The 15,250-nt window shown below is 41.1% G+C and overlaps 1 protein-coding gene across 2 annotated transcripts in view; it reads right to left on the reverse strand.

Moving 5' to 3' along the window:
- Positions 1 to 4,292: 4,292 nt before the first annotated feature.
- The window catches only part of Bet1 (blocked early in transport 1), a 269,833-nt gene continuing 258,875 nt past the window's right edge, over positions 4,293 to 15,250 (reverse strand). The window contains exon 3 of one of the 2 annotated variants that reach the window (XM_068373883.1): positions 4,293 to 5,100. In XM_068373883.1, coding sequence (XP_068229984.1) covers positions 4,870 to 5,100 — 231 coding nt within the window. In that variant the 3' untranslated portion in view covers positions 4,293 to 4,869. The remainder of the gene's footprint in view (positions 5,101 to 15,250) is intronic. The other variant, XM_068373884.1, reaches the window with a different exon arrangement.

Genomic DNA, 15,250 nt, shown 5'->3' on the forward strand with positions numbered 1-15,250 from the left:
ACATTTTCATTCTTTTACTTTTCTTCTTCTTCCGGCTTGGCTCTTTTTGCCTCGCTTTCACCTTCACTTTTTGCCGAACTTTTTAAAAGGAACCTATCTAGGGATGTTTGCTTTTGTCTCCCCTTCAAAATGTTGTGAAAATGATGTACGCAAGTGTCGTCACAAAAGGCTAACGCACGACTACATGCCAACTTGTCCGGGTGCCTCTTTTCCATACAATTATAAAAGTCCTGCCACTTCGCTAACATGTCTTTGATTTTCGTCATAGAAAGGCGGCCCTCGTCTTCCAGCTCCTCCTCACTACTGAGCTCCTGCAACACCTTCTAATGTTGCAGCTCCTGGAGCTCGATCAATTTCTGTGTCGTTAGCTCTTCCTGATGCTCCTCGACAAGGTCGTTCACGTCTGCCTCATCTACCTCCAGCCTCATGGACTTTCCAAGAGACACAATTTTATCCACCACAATAAGTTCGGGGTCATCAGGGTCTGTCGTATCGAATCCTTCAAAGTCCCTCTCAGCGACAGAAGCTGGACACAATTTCTTCCATGCTGAAATAAGAGTTCTTGTGACACCCTGCCATGTATCGTCAATAATTTTTAAACAATGGACGATATTGAAATGTTCCTTCCAAAATTCACGAAGGGTGAGATTGGTGTTGTCTGTGATATCGAAGCATTTCTTGAACAAATGCTTCGTGTACAGTCTTTTAAAGTTGGAAATTACTTGTTGGTCCATGGGCTGGAGGAGTGGCGTGGTGTTGGGTGGGAGATAAAGGACCTTAATGAATCTGTACTCATCAAGAATGTCCCCTTAGAGACCAGGAGGGTGACCAGGGGCATTGTCGAGGACCAGCAGACATTTCATTGGCAGGTTGTTTCGGCAAAATACTTTTTGACTGCCAGACCAAAGCACAGATTAACCAATTCTGTGAAGAAATGCAGCGTAACCCAAGCCTTAGCATTAGCGGGCCACAACACTTGCAGTTTTCTTTCAAGATCCTTTGGCTCAGCACGTGGGTTTTCCGAGTGGTACACCAGCAGTGGCTTGACCTTACCGTCACCGCTGGCATTGAGACACAATGCTAGAGTTAACCGGTCTTTCATGGGTTTATGGCCCGGTAGTCTCTTGTCCTCTGCCGTGATGAATGTCCTCCTGGGCATCTTCCAGAAAAGGTCAGTTTCAGCGCAGTTGAAGACTTGTTGGGGGATGTAGCCATGTTGTGCGATAACCGAGGCAAAGGTTGTGACGAAGTCCACCGCGGCTTTCAAGTGGGAACTTGCTGTTTCCCCATGCCTCACAACCGAGTGTATCCCAGTCGATTTTTTAAAGTTATCTAACAAGCCATGACTGGCTTTGAAGGTTTCCGCTGGCGTCAAAGTCTCTCGGCTGCTTGCTACCCTTTCAAGTCATCGTAGATTCTGCTGGCCTTTTCACAGATGATAGTCAAAGTCACGCTATCTCCCGCCAACTGTTTCTCCTTTATCCATATTAAAAGAAGCCTCTCCATCTCATCATGGATATCACTGCGCAGCTTGGAAAGGATGGTTACTCCTTTGGAAGGCTTGGTGCTCTTTATAGCATCATTCTGTTTGAGGATGGTACATATTGTTGATATACTCCTCTCATATTGGCAAGCCAGCTCAGTCACTCTTACATCACTCTCATGTTTTTTCATATTTCATGCTTTATCTCGATTTTCATCATATGCTTTTTCTTTTCACTACCCATGTTTGCACTCGCTTGCTTTGGACCCATTGCTTATTCACTTAATTCTACGGCCGATGCTCGGAGATAACTTTACACAATGGAGATCCGACGCGAAAGACCGAGCGATGCTGTCCTGGTGAGAAGCTTCTCACACTCTCGGCCACCTGGCGGCCGCATAGGAAACCGCCTTGTATCTCAAATTTTTCTCGTATCTCAGGACAAAAATTTGCTCAAAATTTTCCTTGCATCTCAAATTTCTCGTATGTTGGGACACTCGTATCTCAAGGTATTACTGTACTAGATAGGAACAACTACCGTATACCGTAATAGAAACCAAGTAAAAACAATATTAGGCGGTACTTAGTGTGTTAATTGTCCAAGCATAGGCAACGGCCAGTTAGTTGTTAGGTTAGGCCTATCTCTGTTACCTAACCTTCACGTAGAATAAGGGCTGACTGTACTGCGATTTACTTAGTACCATCTTCAACATTATGTTACATTTATGACATTAAATACAAGTGTCACACTGTCATCCCCATAATAATACATTTACTCACATAGAATGGGTAAGAACATCATTTGGAAACACTCCGTATACGTGATTATTATTATTACTAGCCAAGCTACAACCCTAGTTGGAAAAACAAGATGCTATAAGCCCAAGGGCTCCAATAGGGAAAAAGAGCCCAGTGAGGAAAGGAAATAAGGAAACAAATAAATGATGAGAATAAATTAACAAGAAATCATTCTAAAAACAGTGACAACGTCAAAACAGATATGTCCTATATAAATTATTAACGTCAAAAACAGATATGTCATATATAAACTATAAAAAGACTCATGTCAGCCTGGTCAACATAAGTTGTAAATGGAATGTAATAGGCTGCCTGGCAATGTTTTTTATTTGAACGCTTGACAATAGAAAACTCACATTATTTTCAGTACTTTTCTAGCATTTTCCATAATAATTCAACATTCTGCCTTTTTTTACAATGAGCTTGCTAAAGAGGAGGCATATTTCTCTGGGAGAAATTGAATAATTACTAGAAGAAGACTTGAATATTGATAACTCATTGCATACGGAGAGATGGAAAGATCTAGTTCTAAATCCTCCAGTGATAAAAGATACTGAAAGAGCAGATTTATTTTATGATACCGAGTTGATGGATGACAAAAAAGAGAGAGGGATCCCTTCGCTTTTGTTGTTGATCCTGGTGGGAAATTTTTTGTTGAATATAAAGAAAATTTGTAAGGATACTTTGATAGTGAATATTGTGACAGTACCATAGCAGCAGGGTCATTGAGGGAGGGACTCTTAACAGCTTAAAGGACAATGGTTTGTATTCATATAGGAAGAAAATTCTTCTACATACAGCATACCTACTAATTACTCCCTCTCAAAGATGTCTCAGAAAATAGTTATTAAGATGTCAACTAAATGAAATACTCTACCTACACAGCCAAAATAATACTGTTCTTTTCTTGGTCTTAGCAAAAATATTCTAGCATAAACTTCCTCTTGGTAATCACAAGAAACATGCAGTCAGGTAACCCAGACTATATTATGCTAAATATCAGATAATTGAATTTAGTTTACATTAAACACAAACTTACTAAAAACGAAAGCAAAATACCAAAATGAAATACCTTCCATCTCAAAAATGAGGAGTATTAAAAACACTGAACATTCCTCAAGAAACTAGATTATTCCTCCTAACATTATGCAACCAGTCACATGGCTGCAAAAGTAAAACTTTCTGGGAATCACATATTGGTAATTAGAACAATACCTAATAGAGCTTTAAATAAACAACTACCCAATTAACATCAACTGTAAAATTAAATAACTAAACATAATTAAGTGATACAATTATCAAGCAAAAGAAGAAAATAAAAGTTTTAAATTGAATTTTGAATGTTTACTTTCTAAGTAGCTATTGAACCTACCCAATGAGGGAGATGGCATGGCTAGCACAAGCAAAAAATCCATTACAGTATGCTGAAAATAATAAAAATAATACCATGTAAAGGAAAAAAAATAATATACATACCAGAGTAATCCTGATATCAAAGTGATTCAAGAGAACAAACCAATCACCAGATCAGTAGCCATTTTAACACTAGAAAGAAAACACGTCATTATACCCTGCCCGCAGCAGAGATTTTGGGGATCAAGAGGTGATACCAAGAGAGGAGGGCATAAATTTTTTCTAAAACGTCAAAAGCTCGTGTTTTGTAGATATAAGCAGTGACATGAAGGTATGATGCATCAAAATAATATAATGTACATTGTATAAGATAAAATGAATAATGTAATATAAACTAAAGAAACAAAAGTCATTGGTGAGGTGTATCACTTGAGTGACCAAAGTATAAACTGAGTAAGAAATTGGAATTACATATCACATGAGGGGAGCAACCCCCTTTCTAAAATCACACAAAACTTCTTGATACCTAAATTCTAAGTTTGTCTTTTCTTTAATGAACCTAAGTAACAGTTTCTAGAGTGATGGTTTGTAATTTTGCATGATCAAACATTCATTGATAAATGAGGTAAATTTTACAAAAAAAAATCAACCAGCTGGCATGCTTTGAGGAATTTATAAACATTAAATACAACACAAAAATGTAGATACCAAATACTGTATAGTAAAATGCAATTAAAATTCCCCAAGATATATTGGGAATGCAAAGCTCTTATGAATTAGTATTGTTTGGTACTTCTTTTAGCCAAAGTAATAGAAACACTGCAAACTATATATGGAGAAGACAAAAGCAACTTTTGTTGATCACACTTTTTTTTTTCTTTATATGTTACTAACCAATTTAATTCTTGTTGAAGACTATATAAATATACTGTAGTACCTCTACTGTTCTTATTAGTTTATTCTATTCTACCAACCTAATAAAATAGTATTCATTCTACTCTTAGTCATTAGACTGGCTACAAATACACATGGGGCATGCTAAGACTATGCTCTATATTTTTTGTGTACTGAGCTGCTTACCTTTAACCTATGGACAAAAAAAAATTAAAAGGTTCAGTAAAACTTCTGCTCTTCAGACTCAATTTTGGAATGTATTATAGAGGTTTCAAATAATGTGTATAAAACGGCTAAGGGATTTGTCATACTTGAATAATGAATCTAATTTAATGTCCCGTTCATTGACCACTAAAAATATGCGAAGAAAAAAACCAGACCATGAAAATTAACAAGACAATAAAGCCTGCCATATAACACATGACTTTTCGATTTTGTCGTCCAGACGTCAGAATGTTCTTCACTCTGTTAATACTTCCTCCCATTAAACTATCACTGCTTGTGAAGTCGTTGCCCACTCCATCCAATAATCGGTTGTGTTCGTAAGCTTCATTTTCAATATCAAGGGCCAACTGAAAAATGCAACAAATTTTCAAAAAGTAATTTTATTTTTCCTAACTCTACAAACCTGAGGCCTTTATATACGTGAATGATAACAGTGAAGCTGGGAATAAAGCAATTAAAAACTTATAACGAGGCGTTAACGACTGATAGGTAGTTACCTGCCGGTAGCGGAGAGGTGACCGTCATCGCTGGCTAACTGACAACTCACTTAGATAGCAGCTGGGATGTTCTAGGGGGTTGGTGCTGGGGGAAAGTATGAAGAGAAGAACTCAGGTTTGTATAGTTATGAAAGATACAAATTACTTTACATACTGTAGGAGAATCATTCTTAGGCAGGAGGAAGTCTACATTCCAACTGGCTTGAAACTTATCCCGGGAACTCGAAACTCTGACATATGTGATGCTGAAGGAGTTAAGGTTCTGTCCACCATATGTACCAGTACAGTAATTTGATAGGTAGGACCAGAGGGTTCACGGCACTGGCTCCAAGGATGTTTTTGAGCCAAAAATTTCTGAATCGTACACCTGTCAAAATCATTTGATGGGTCTAAATTACATTCTCTGCAAACTTTTTATGATTATCGGTTTGCGCGGTTACATCACACTCTCCCTCGTAAAGAGTATTGGGAAAAATTCTGTACCTGAGTACAGAACAGCAACAAGCTGAGTGGGGCTTACCTGACAATCAAATTGAGTCCAGCTGGCGTGGTTCTAGATGCTGTGCCAAGGAAAGAGAGGAAGATTGAAGGGAAAAGAAAGGCCAGTCATTCTTTACTTTCATCTTAGTCTAAATTGTAACCTTAGCCCTCTATCCAAAGTTAATGGTCCTGTGAGAGAACCCGAGGTAGCTTGAAACACATACTGTGCAGCTACAACAGGCACTAAGAAGAAAGTATCCATGGACCTGTGGGTCACATCCTGCAGATAATGAGCAGTGAACATAGTCTGACATTTCCAAACATCTGTTTGGAATACCCGCATCACAGAGAGATTATTCTTAAAAGCTAAGGAGGCACTAATGCCTCTGATATTGTGAGCTTTTACCTGTTTTCTTCCTGTGAAAGGAGCAGAGGGAGAGAGTGTTCGTGTATTCACTTCACTCACCCAGAATGAAATTGTGTTCTGCAATCATGTTGCAGGTGAGGTCTAACAGCAGTTGAGCGCTTAAGGTAGCACCTCAGTGCTCTCACAGAACATAATATCAACTGATCCGGATCATCGGTTAACTCACTAAGGCTCATGATCTGAAAAGTTGAAAATCTGGAATCAGAAATAAAAGGATTTTGTGTCTTAGCTATAAACTCAGGGACGAAGGAGAGCGAGACCTGAATGGGTGACGTCAAGAGAGACCATAAATTTGACTGACCCATGTAGCCAACGCTAAAGCGAGCAGGAAAACTGTTTTTAAGTTAAGATCTCTATAAGAGGCTTGCCTTAACAGTTCATAGGGTGCCCAATTCAACGTTGCAGGATGGAGGTCTAACTTTAACTCGAGGACATGTCTGAAAAAGAAATATCTACCCCCTTTAGTCTAAAGACTTGACTCAAGGCTGAGAAATAATCTTTCACTGCTAAAATAAAGCAGAATTTCTTCTTGCAGGGATACAACATAAAATCGGTGATCACAGGTATAGACATTCTGAGAGGCAAAAAACCTCTATCATGACACCAACCCCAGAAAAATACCCATTTGGCTTAATAAGCTGCTGTTGAGAACTTGCGGAGGTATTGTAACATCTCTCTTGCAGTCTCTTGCGAAAAGCCTCTCTGAGAGATGCTGGATAACCTCCACATGTGAAGCCAAAAGGATTCCACTGCACTGAAAGATCTGGACATGAGGTAGGCAGAACAGGATGGAGAGAGGGGGCAACTCCCTCAGAGTTTCTGCCAGTAGAGGTAGAAGGTCCGAGTTCTATTCCATCTGCAGCCACTGTGGACTTATGAGACTCGTGTTGAGGTTATCAGGCAGAATGGCAGAAAAGCATATGCGTTGAAGCCATCCCATGGGTGCTGGAATGTGTCTTCAAACAATGCCTCTGCATCTGGAACTGGAGAGCAGTACACAGGAAGTTTGCAGTTAGGGAGGTTTCAAAAAATATCAACTGTAGGAGAACCCCACAAAGTCAGGCTCTCCATCACTAACCGAGGACATAGAGACCATTCGGAACCAACTACTGTACCTGTGTCTTCCTGCTCAGCTTGTTGGCCACAATGTTCCTTTTGCCTGGAATGAAGCGGGCTGTACAGGCAATCGAGTTGAGCTCCACCCACTCAAGTCTCTCTACAGCCAGCTGGCATAGTTGTAGTGACACTGAGCCTTTCTGTTTGTTGATGTAAGCCACTACGGTGGTATTGTCGCTCATCAACGCCACCAAATGACCTCTGAGAAGAGGGCAAAAGTGCTTTCTTGGACCAGAGTCCTGACACCAAATGCTGATGGAGGTGAGCTCTCCACTCCTCTTTGAAAGCATCCATGCGTGAAGAGCAAGACCTCCGGAGGTAGATTCAACAGTGGCCATCCTTTCGAGGGGATCAATTTGTCTAACCATCTCCGAAGATCTTCTGAGGACTCTTCCCCAACTGGAACCAGTAAGAGGAGATGGTCTAGGTGTTGGAACCAATGCTGCTTCAGCTCCCACTAAAGAGACTGGAGGTGATAGTAACCACCAGGCATTAGGAGTTCTAAGGATGACAGGTGTCCTAGTAGTTTTTGTTACTGATGAGCTGGCAGGTGGGTTAGACAAAGCAAGGGCAAAGCTACCTCCCAGAAGTGGGATATTCTTTCCTGGGATGGATAAACCATCCCGATATAATGGCAAAACGAAAGAAGTCTGTCTTGGTGGAGAAGGACGTCCTCCGATTAAGCCAGAAATGGCTAATCGTCAAGATAACAAAGGAGACAAACACCGTCGACATGTGCCCACACTGATACTCCAGTAAAAATCCTCGTGAAGACTTGACAGACTGTCGACAGGCCAAAGCAGAGTACCCGGAATTGGAATAATGCCGGATACTACTATCCGTTGGTACTTCCTGGAGGATGGATGGACTGGAATTTGGAAATAGGTGTCCTTAAAGTCTGGTGATCATGAACTACAAAGGTCTCATCAATTGCCTGACCATTGCCGCCATCTCCATCTTGAATGGAGTCTGTTGCACAAACCTGTTTAAGGCTCAGATGACAGGTTTCCAACTTCCACAAACCTTCTTTGCAAGAAAGAGTCGACTATAGAAGCCTGGGAAGACATTGTCAACCACGTGGAGAGCGCCATTCTCCAACATGCCCCAGACTTTTGCTTGAAGGGCCAGGTCTTTCAAAGACCCTTGCTGATAAGATAAGAGATATTGCTGGTGGTGGAATAAGAGCGGGAGAGCTGATGAATGGGAGGAGGTGCCTGGACCGAAGGACCTTCAATGCCCAACTTTCCATCCCATAGAACCCCCCATCTCCTCCACTTGGTTTGTGGATATCCTCCCGCTGGTGGCATCATGGGAGGATTGTTCCCTCAAATGAAGTCTTCATCCTCTACCTCTATTTCTCCCTTGGAATTGGCAAAACTGAAACAGTTGGTTCTGGGTCTTTTTCAGGATCGAGACCTGAGGGCAGGTGCCTTCCTTATGTGCAGGTTTACAAGGGTGTGGCAGTTGCGAGGCTTCCTGAGCCTGAAAGTAGAGGCGTGCAGTTGTTAGAAGGACGCAGCTTGATGGAGGATAGTCCTAGGTGTTCTTCCTCCATTTCTCTGTGTCTGCTTCGACCTGTGCTGCAGGGAAGATTGATTGATTGATTGATTTGGAGTTCTTTGGCATCCTGACATCGAAGGTCATTATCGCCAATATCGGTTATTATAAATAAAGATTAAAAGAATATTCAATTAAAACCAGAAAAGTAAATATGTTATAAAAGTTAAATAGCATTACGAAGACCTGCTTCTGATGTAAATTTAAAAATGCCACTATCATTGTACAACACATTATGTCCAAGGATCTTGGCAAGGATGAACCTGCCATCTTCACCCCGAGCCTCTAACAGATATCTATTTCTTTCTGTGCTATAAGTGGGGTTTTCAGTCAACACATGCCTCACAGTCAAGGGTATTAAACAGTTGTCACAATATGGTTGGTGTTGGCAAGCCAGCAGAAACTCATGTGTCATCCGAGTGTGACCAATAGTAGTCTCCCATTTTCGTGGCATCCCATTATATTTCCAAGGGGATATAACAATCACAATTTCTCTCATCTCATTTTCAGTTGAACTATCCCAATGCTGTTGCCAATTGTTATAAGTAAAATTCTTAATTGCTGGTAAAAAATCATTACAAAGAATGGGATACCTTCTTGGTAGCAACTCTGCTGCAGCACTCTTTGCCAGTGAATCTGCCTCTTCATTTCCAGACAAACCTACGTGGGCCGGAACCCAGCAAAATCGAACTGTTATATCTTTCAGGCCAATGATTAAAAGCCACTCTAAAATCTTTAAAATTAAAGGGTTACTAGAATTAAAAACTTCTAAAGCTTGAAGGACACTTCTTGAATCACTAAAAATGGTAAAATTGCCCTCCTCTTTTAATGTTATTTTCTCAATAGCGGTTAGTATGCCATATAATTCCGCAATAAATATGGAAGATATTGGAGGAAGTGTTCCTCTACAGTTAAAAGAACTACTATATACTCCAAATGCAATGCCAGCATCATATTTGGAGCCATCAGTATATATAAAAGTGGATTCCTCATGTTCCTCAAAATGTTCCATAAAAAGAGACCAAGCTTCTAAGTCAGTCATATTTTCCTTAACACCAATAAAATATTTACAAAAAGATATCTCTGGTAATTTACACGGAGGGGTTGATGATATCTTAAATGGAAGCACCTTACCTCTAATTATATCAACCCTGTTTAATAATTGTTTTACCCTAAAGCCATAAGGTTGAAGAGATTTTGGGTGCAACTCAAAGTATGTTGAGTGCCTTACAAGGCTTGCAGTCTGAAAGGCTAAAGAATTAGGGAGTCTTTGTAACCTAAACCAATAACGAATAATGGAAGACATTCGTTAATGGTCTAGAGGCAACTCTCTGGCATCAACAAGGAGACTTGGGATAGGCGAGGTTCTAAACGCTCCGGTGGAAAATCTAATACCAGCATGATGTATTGAATCTAATATCTTTAACTGGCTTGGGGTGGCTGCAGAGTATATTTCACACCCATAACTAATTTTGGAAAAAATCAAGGCTTTGTATAATTTTAAAATAGTTATACGGTGTGCCCCTCATGATGTATGGGACAATACTTTTAAAGATTCAGAGCCTCAAGACATTTGCCTTTTAATGCCTTTAAGTATGGAACCCAGGTCAACCTACAATCGAAAATCAATCCTAAAAATTTAGCTTCCCCTACTCATGGGATCCGTTGTCCTTTCATGTATATATCAGGGTCTGGATGTAATTCCCGGATACGACAGAAATGGACAATAGAAGTTTTGCTTGTTGGAAACTTAAAACTCATTCATATCAGCCCAATAAATAATTCTATCAATTGCGAGTTGTAGTTTTCTCTCAACCATTGCCATTCGACCTCCAGCAAATGATATAGAGAGTTCATCCACAAAGTGTAGAGAGGATATCTTGGGGAATGACTGAGGATATCCCATTAATTGCTAATGCGAATAGAGTCACACTCAGCACACTACCCTAGGGAACTCCTTCTTCCTGACATTTACTCTCTGATAGAGTTTCCCCCACTCTCTCTTGGAAAACTATGTGAAAGAAATGACTGAATAAATAGTGGTAGCTCTCCTCTTAAACCCAATTCATGAATGGTTTTAAGTATACAATATCTCCATGCAGTATCATATGCCTTTTCAAGGTCAAAAAAGGCTGTTACATGGTGCTGTTTGGAAGCAAAGGCTTCACAAATAGACGACTCAAGTCGTATTAACACATCAGTTGTTGAGTGCATTTTCCTAAATCCACATTGGATGGGTCCACATTGAATGGGTGATAAAATACCCTTCTTTTCAAGGTACCACATCAGCCTTGCATTGACCATTTTACATATCATTATCATTACAGTATTACTAGCCAAGCTACAACCCTAGTTGGAAAAGCAAGATGCTATAAAACCAAGGGCGCTAATAGGGAAAAATAGCCCAGTGAGGAAAGGACATAAGGAAAAATATAAATGATGAGAATAAATTAACAATAAATCATTCTAAAAACAGTAACAACATCAAAACAGATATGTCCTATATAAACTATTACTAACGTCAAAAACAGACATGTCATATATAAACTAAAAAGACTCATGTCAGCCTGGTCAACATAAAAACATTTGCTCCAACTTTGAACTTTTGAAGTTCTACTGATTCAACTACCCGATTAGGAAGATCAATCCACAACTTGGTAACAGCTGGAACTTCTAGAACAATGTATAGCATTGAGCCTCATGATGGAGCAGGCCTGGCTATTAGAATTAACTGCCTGCCAAGTATTACGAACAGGATAGAATTGTCCAGGGAAATCTAAATGTAAAGGATGGTCAGAGTTATGAAAAATCTTATGCAACATGCATAATGAACTAATTGAACGATGGTGCCAAAGATTAATATCTAGTTCAGGAATAAGAAATTTAATAGACCGTAAGTTTCCGTCCAACAAATTAGGATGAGAATCAGCACCTGAACACCAGACAGGAGAACATTACTCAAAACAAGGTAGAATGAAAGAATTAAAACACTTCTTCAGAATAGATTGATCACCGAAAATCTTGTAAGACTTCTTCAATGAGCCAATTTTTGGTGCAATTGAAGACGACACAGACCTAATGTGTTTCTCAAAAAGGGATTTTGACGTAGGAAAAATCTATTTCTGGGCGAGAGACCCGTGCCGTCCAGTGAAATGCTCCTTTAGCACCATTTCTAAGGTATATAACTGCTATATATTACCAGAGAAAAAATTGCATAGGAATGCCAGGTTGAACCCAGCTCGCTCACCTATATAAGGTGTCGATATAATACAGGGGCGTGATAATTCACAACCAGAGGCCTCGCACCATTTAGATATCTCCTGTCAAAATCCCCGAACAGCGAGGTGCCATTCAACATCCTACTACTACTAGCAATCCCACGCCAGTGACGTCATTCCTTTTAGCACCCCAGATTGGGGCCCAATTAGGGAGGGACAGGTGGGTTCACTGGGCGGCACGGGTCTCTCGCCCAGAAATAGATTTTTCCTACGTCAAAATCCCTTTTCTGGGCTCCGACCCGTGCCGCCCAGTGAAATCGTACCAGAGAATGGGGACCCAATATGGCTAACTACCTGAAGGGAATAACACAAAATAACAGAACTGATGAGTTTAATATGAAAAAAGAGGGATGTGGAAACCCGTAAAAATAGATCAACATGTATATGACAGTGATAAAAAGACATGGGAAACAATCAATAATGAAACCCGTAGGTAAAATGCAACAGATATGAATAGTGGGAATCCAGCTTGGTAATCACAAATGCAAAATAAAATCAGCTCGGGGATTAAGAACAAGTGTAATGAAAACAATTCGTGAAATTGAACATTTGAATAATAAAATAATACACCATAAGGGTGTACTGTATAGTAACAAAACAGGTAGGAACAACAGGTAAGCCAGGCAGGAGGGAAAGAGGACAGAGCAAGACGTTGTGATTAGGACTCAGTACCTTCAGGAGGAACTATATTCCCTGCAGCTACTGTGGCAAATCTAAGAGCTTCTAAAGGTTTTAGGTAGTGGCGCTTGAAAACTGTAGGGGACTTCCAACCCATATATTTTGAGAGCTCATCAAATTTCATATGGTGGAAAAAATTAATTGAGGTAGCCACAGCTCTAATATCATGGACATGTGGGAATGATGCAGGATTAGCTTGTTTAATAAAATAAAGAATTTGTTGTCTAATTCCTTTAAGGGTAATAGTTCCTCCGTGTTCTCTAATAAATAAGGGCCCTGTGGTTGTAGTGGAAGTTCTACCTAAGTAGGCTTTCAGGGTGATAACTGGACACAGGGATGGATCCCGAGGAAGTGGAACAATCTTCCAGGGAGACCACCTGTTTTGGGGGTCTTCATTTTTACCCAGGAAAACTTTGTTAGGAGAGAGAAGAACCTCAGCCGAGGAGAGAAACTCTATAAGACCAGGGTCTCTAGATAAGGCTGACAATTCTGAGATTCTAGAGCCCGAGGCGAGGCTCAAAAGAAAAAGTGACTTTCTTAACAATGCCATATAGTTACAGGATTCATTTGAGGTGTCAGAGGCTAGCTTAAGAACATTGTTCAAAAACCAGGAAACTGCGCTAGGGCGAGTTGAAGGTTTTAGTCTGGCACAAGCTCTCGGAATGGATGAGAAATATGAATCCGTTAGATCAATGTCAAAACCAATATGGAAGATCTTTTTCAAGGCTGACTTGATTGTAGTAATGGTATTGGCTTTCAGGCCAGATTCGATGAGAGTTCTGAAGAATGTCACAGTTAGGTTCATCGTCATTTTCTCAACTTGGGAATCTTTCAAAAACTTAGCTAATTTCTTGACAGCCGAGTCATCTTGACGGAGAGTAGATTCCCTTTTTTCAGATTCCAGGAAAATAGCATTCAAAGGATCGATGTTTGCACCCCATTGGGCTGCGAACTTCATGAAGTCCATAAAGTTAGGGCATTCAGAATCCTTGAGGAAGCGAACACATTGCGAGTTTGCACTGTCTTTGATAACATCGGACTGGGAATCCGCCAAGGGCGGAGACCTGGTTCTAGCAACAAGGGGAACCAATTGCTCTTGGGCCAGTTGGGGGCTATGAGAGCCACTTGACCTTTGAAGGATCTGAGTTAGTGCAGAACTTTCAGCAGGAGGTTCACCGGAGGAAACAGATAAATCGTCTTCCAGGTATTCCAATCTAGAATCATAGAGTCCGTGGCATAATCCTGAGGGTCCAGGTTGGGGGCTACGTAACAATCTATTTTGCAATTGGATTCCGTCGCAAACAGATCCACCTGGAGACCCGGGACTTGAGATATCATCCACTGGAAAGATCGATTGTCTAGTGACCATTCCGACTCTAGCGGGGTCGTCCGGGAAAGTAAGTCCTTTACCACATTCCGGACTCCTGCTAGATGGACTGCTGACAGGTGCCACTTGTGCATTGCCGCCATGGAGAAAAACTTCAACACAATGTGGTTTGTTCGGGGTGATCTGGAGTCTTCTCTGTTGAGGCAGTGTACTATGACTGCACTGTCGAGAACCAGTCTGATATGGGGATTCCTGGCTGGATTGAGATGTTTTAAAGTGAGGAAAACTGCCATGGCCTCTAGGACGTTGACGTGCATTTGTTGTAAGACCGGTGACCATAACCCTTGGACTTTCTTGTGTTGTAAAGGAACCGACTTGGAAAGATTCTTGATCTTCGTCCAAGTCTGTAGACTTTTTCTCAGGGTTGGGGAAAGGCGAGCACGTCTGTCTCGGCGTATTGTGGTTGCTCTGGAGCGCCACACTCTGTTTATGTCCTTGAGTTTGGACCTCAGGACGACGTCTGTCACGGAGGCGAACTGTAAGGAACCTAGTATCCACTCTCGGCTCCTTCGGAAGGTCAACTTTTCCTTGAGAAATTGGTTTGTATTCCTCTCTATCACCTTTCTTTGGCTTTGGGGAGGCACAGCGTATGGGTGAACAGGTCCCCTTGTAGTCCCAACCATTGAAACTTGGTCTGTGGGACCCGGCGGGATTTCTCGAGGTTGACTTGGAATCCCAGTTGCCGAAGGAAGGTGAGGACTTTGTTCTTTGCTACGCGGGAAATCTGGGCCTTGTCTGACCAGATTAGCTAATCGTCTAGATAGGCTACTACCTGTATCCCCTGAGTCCGAAGCTCTTGAATTACTGTCTCTGCTAGTTTGGTGAAGATTCTGGGTGGTATGTTGAGCCCCAATAGCATCACTTTGAATGCATAGGCTTGTTTGCCTAGCTTGAAGCCCAAAAAAAGACGAAAATGCCTTGCTATTGGAACGTGATAGTAGGCATCCGTAAGATCGATGGAGGTGGTGACGGCCCCACGGGGAAGTAAGGTCCACACCTGCGAGACGGTAAGCATAGGGGATTTGTCGCAACGAGTGAAGGAACTTAAACGAGACAGGCCCTGGATTACTCTTCGTT

The sequence above is a fragment of the Palaemon carinicauda genome, chromosome 5 (assembly GCF_036898095.1).
Source record: "Palaemon carinicauda isolate YSFRI2023 chromosome 5, ASM3689809v2, whole genome shotgun sequence".
NCBI lineage: Eukaryota > Metazoa > Arthropoda > Malacostraca > Decapoda > Palaemonidae > Palaemon > Palaemon carinicauda.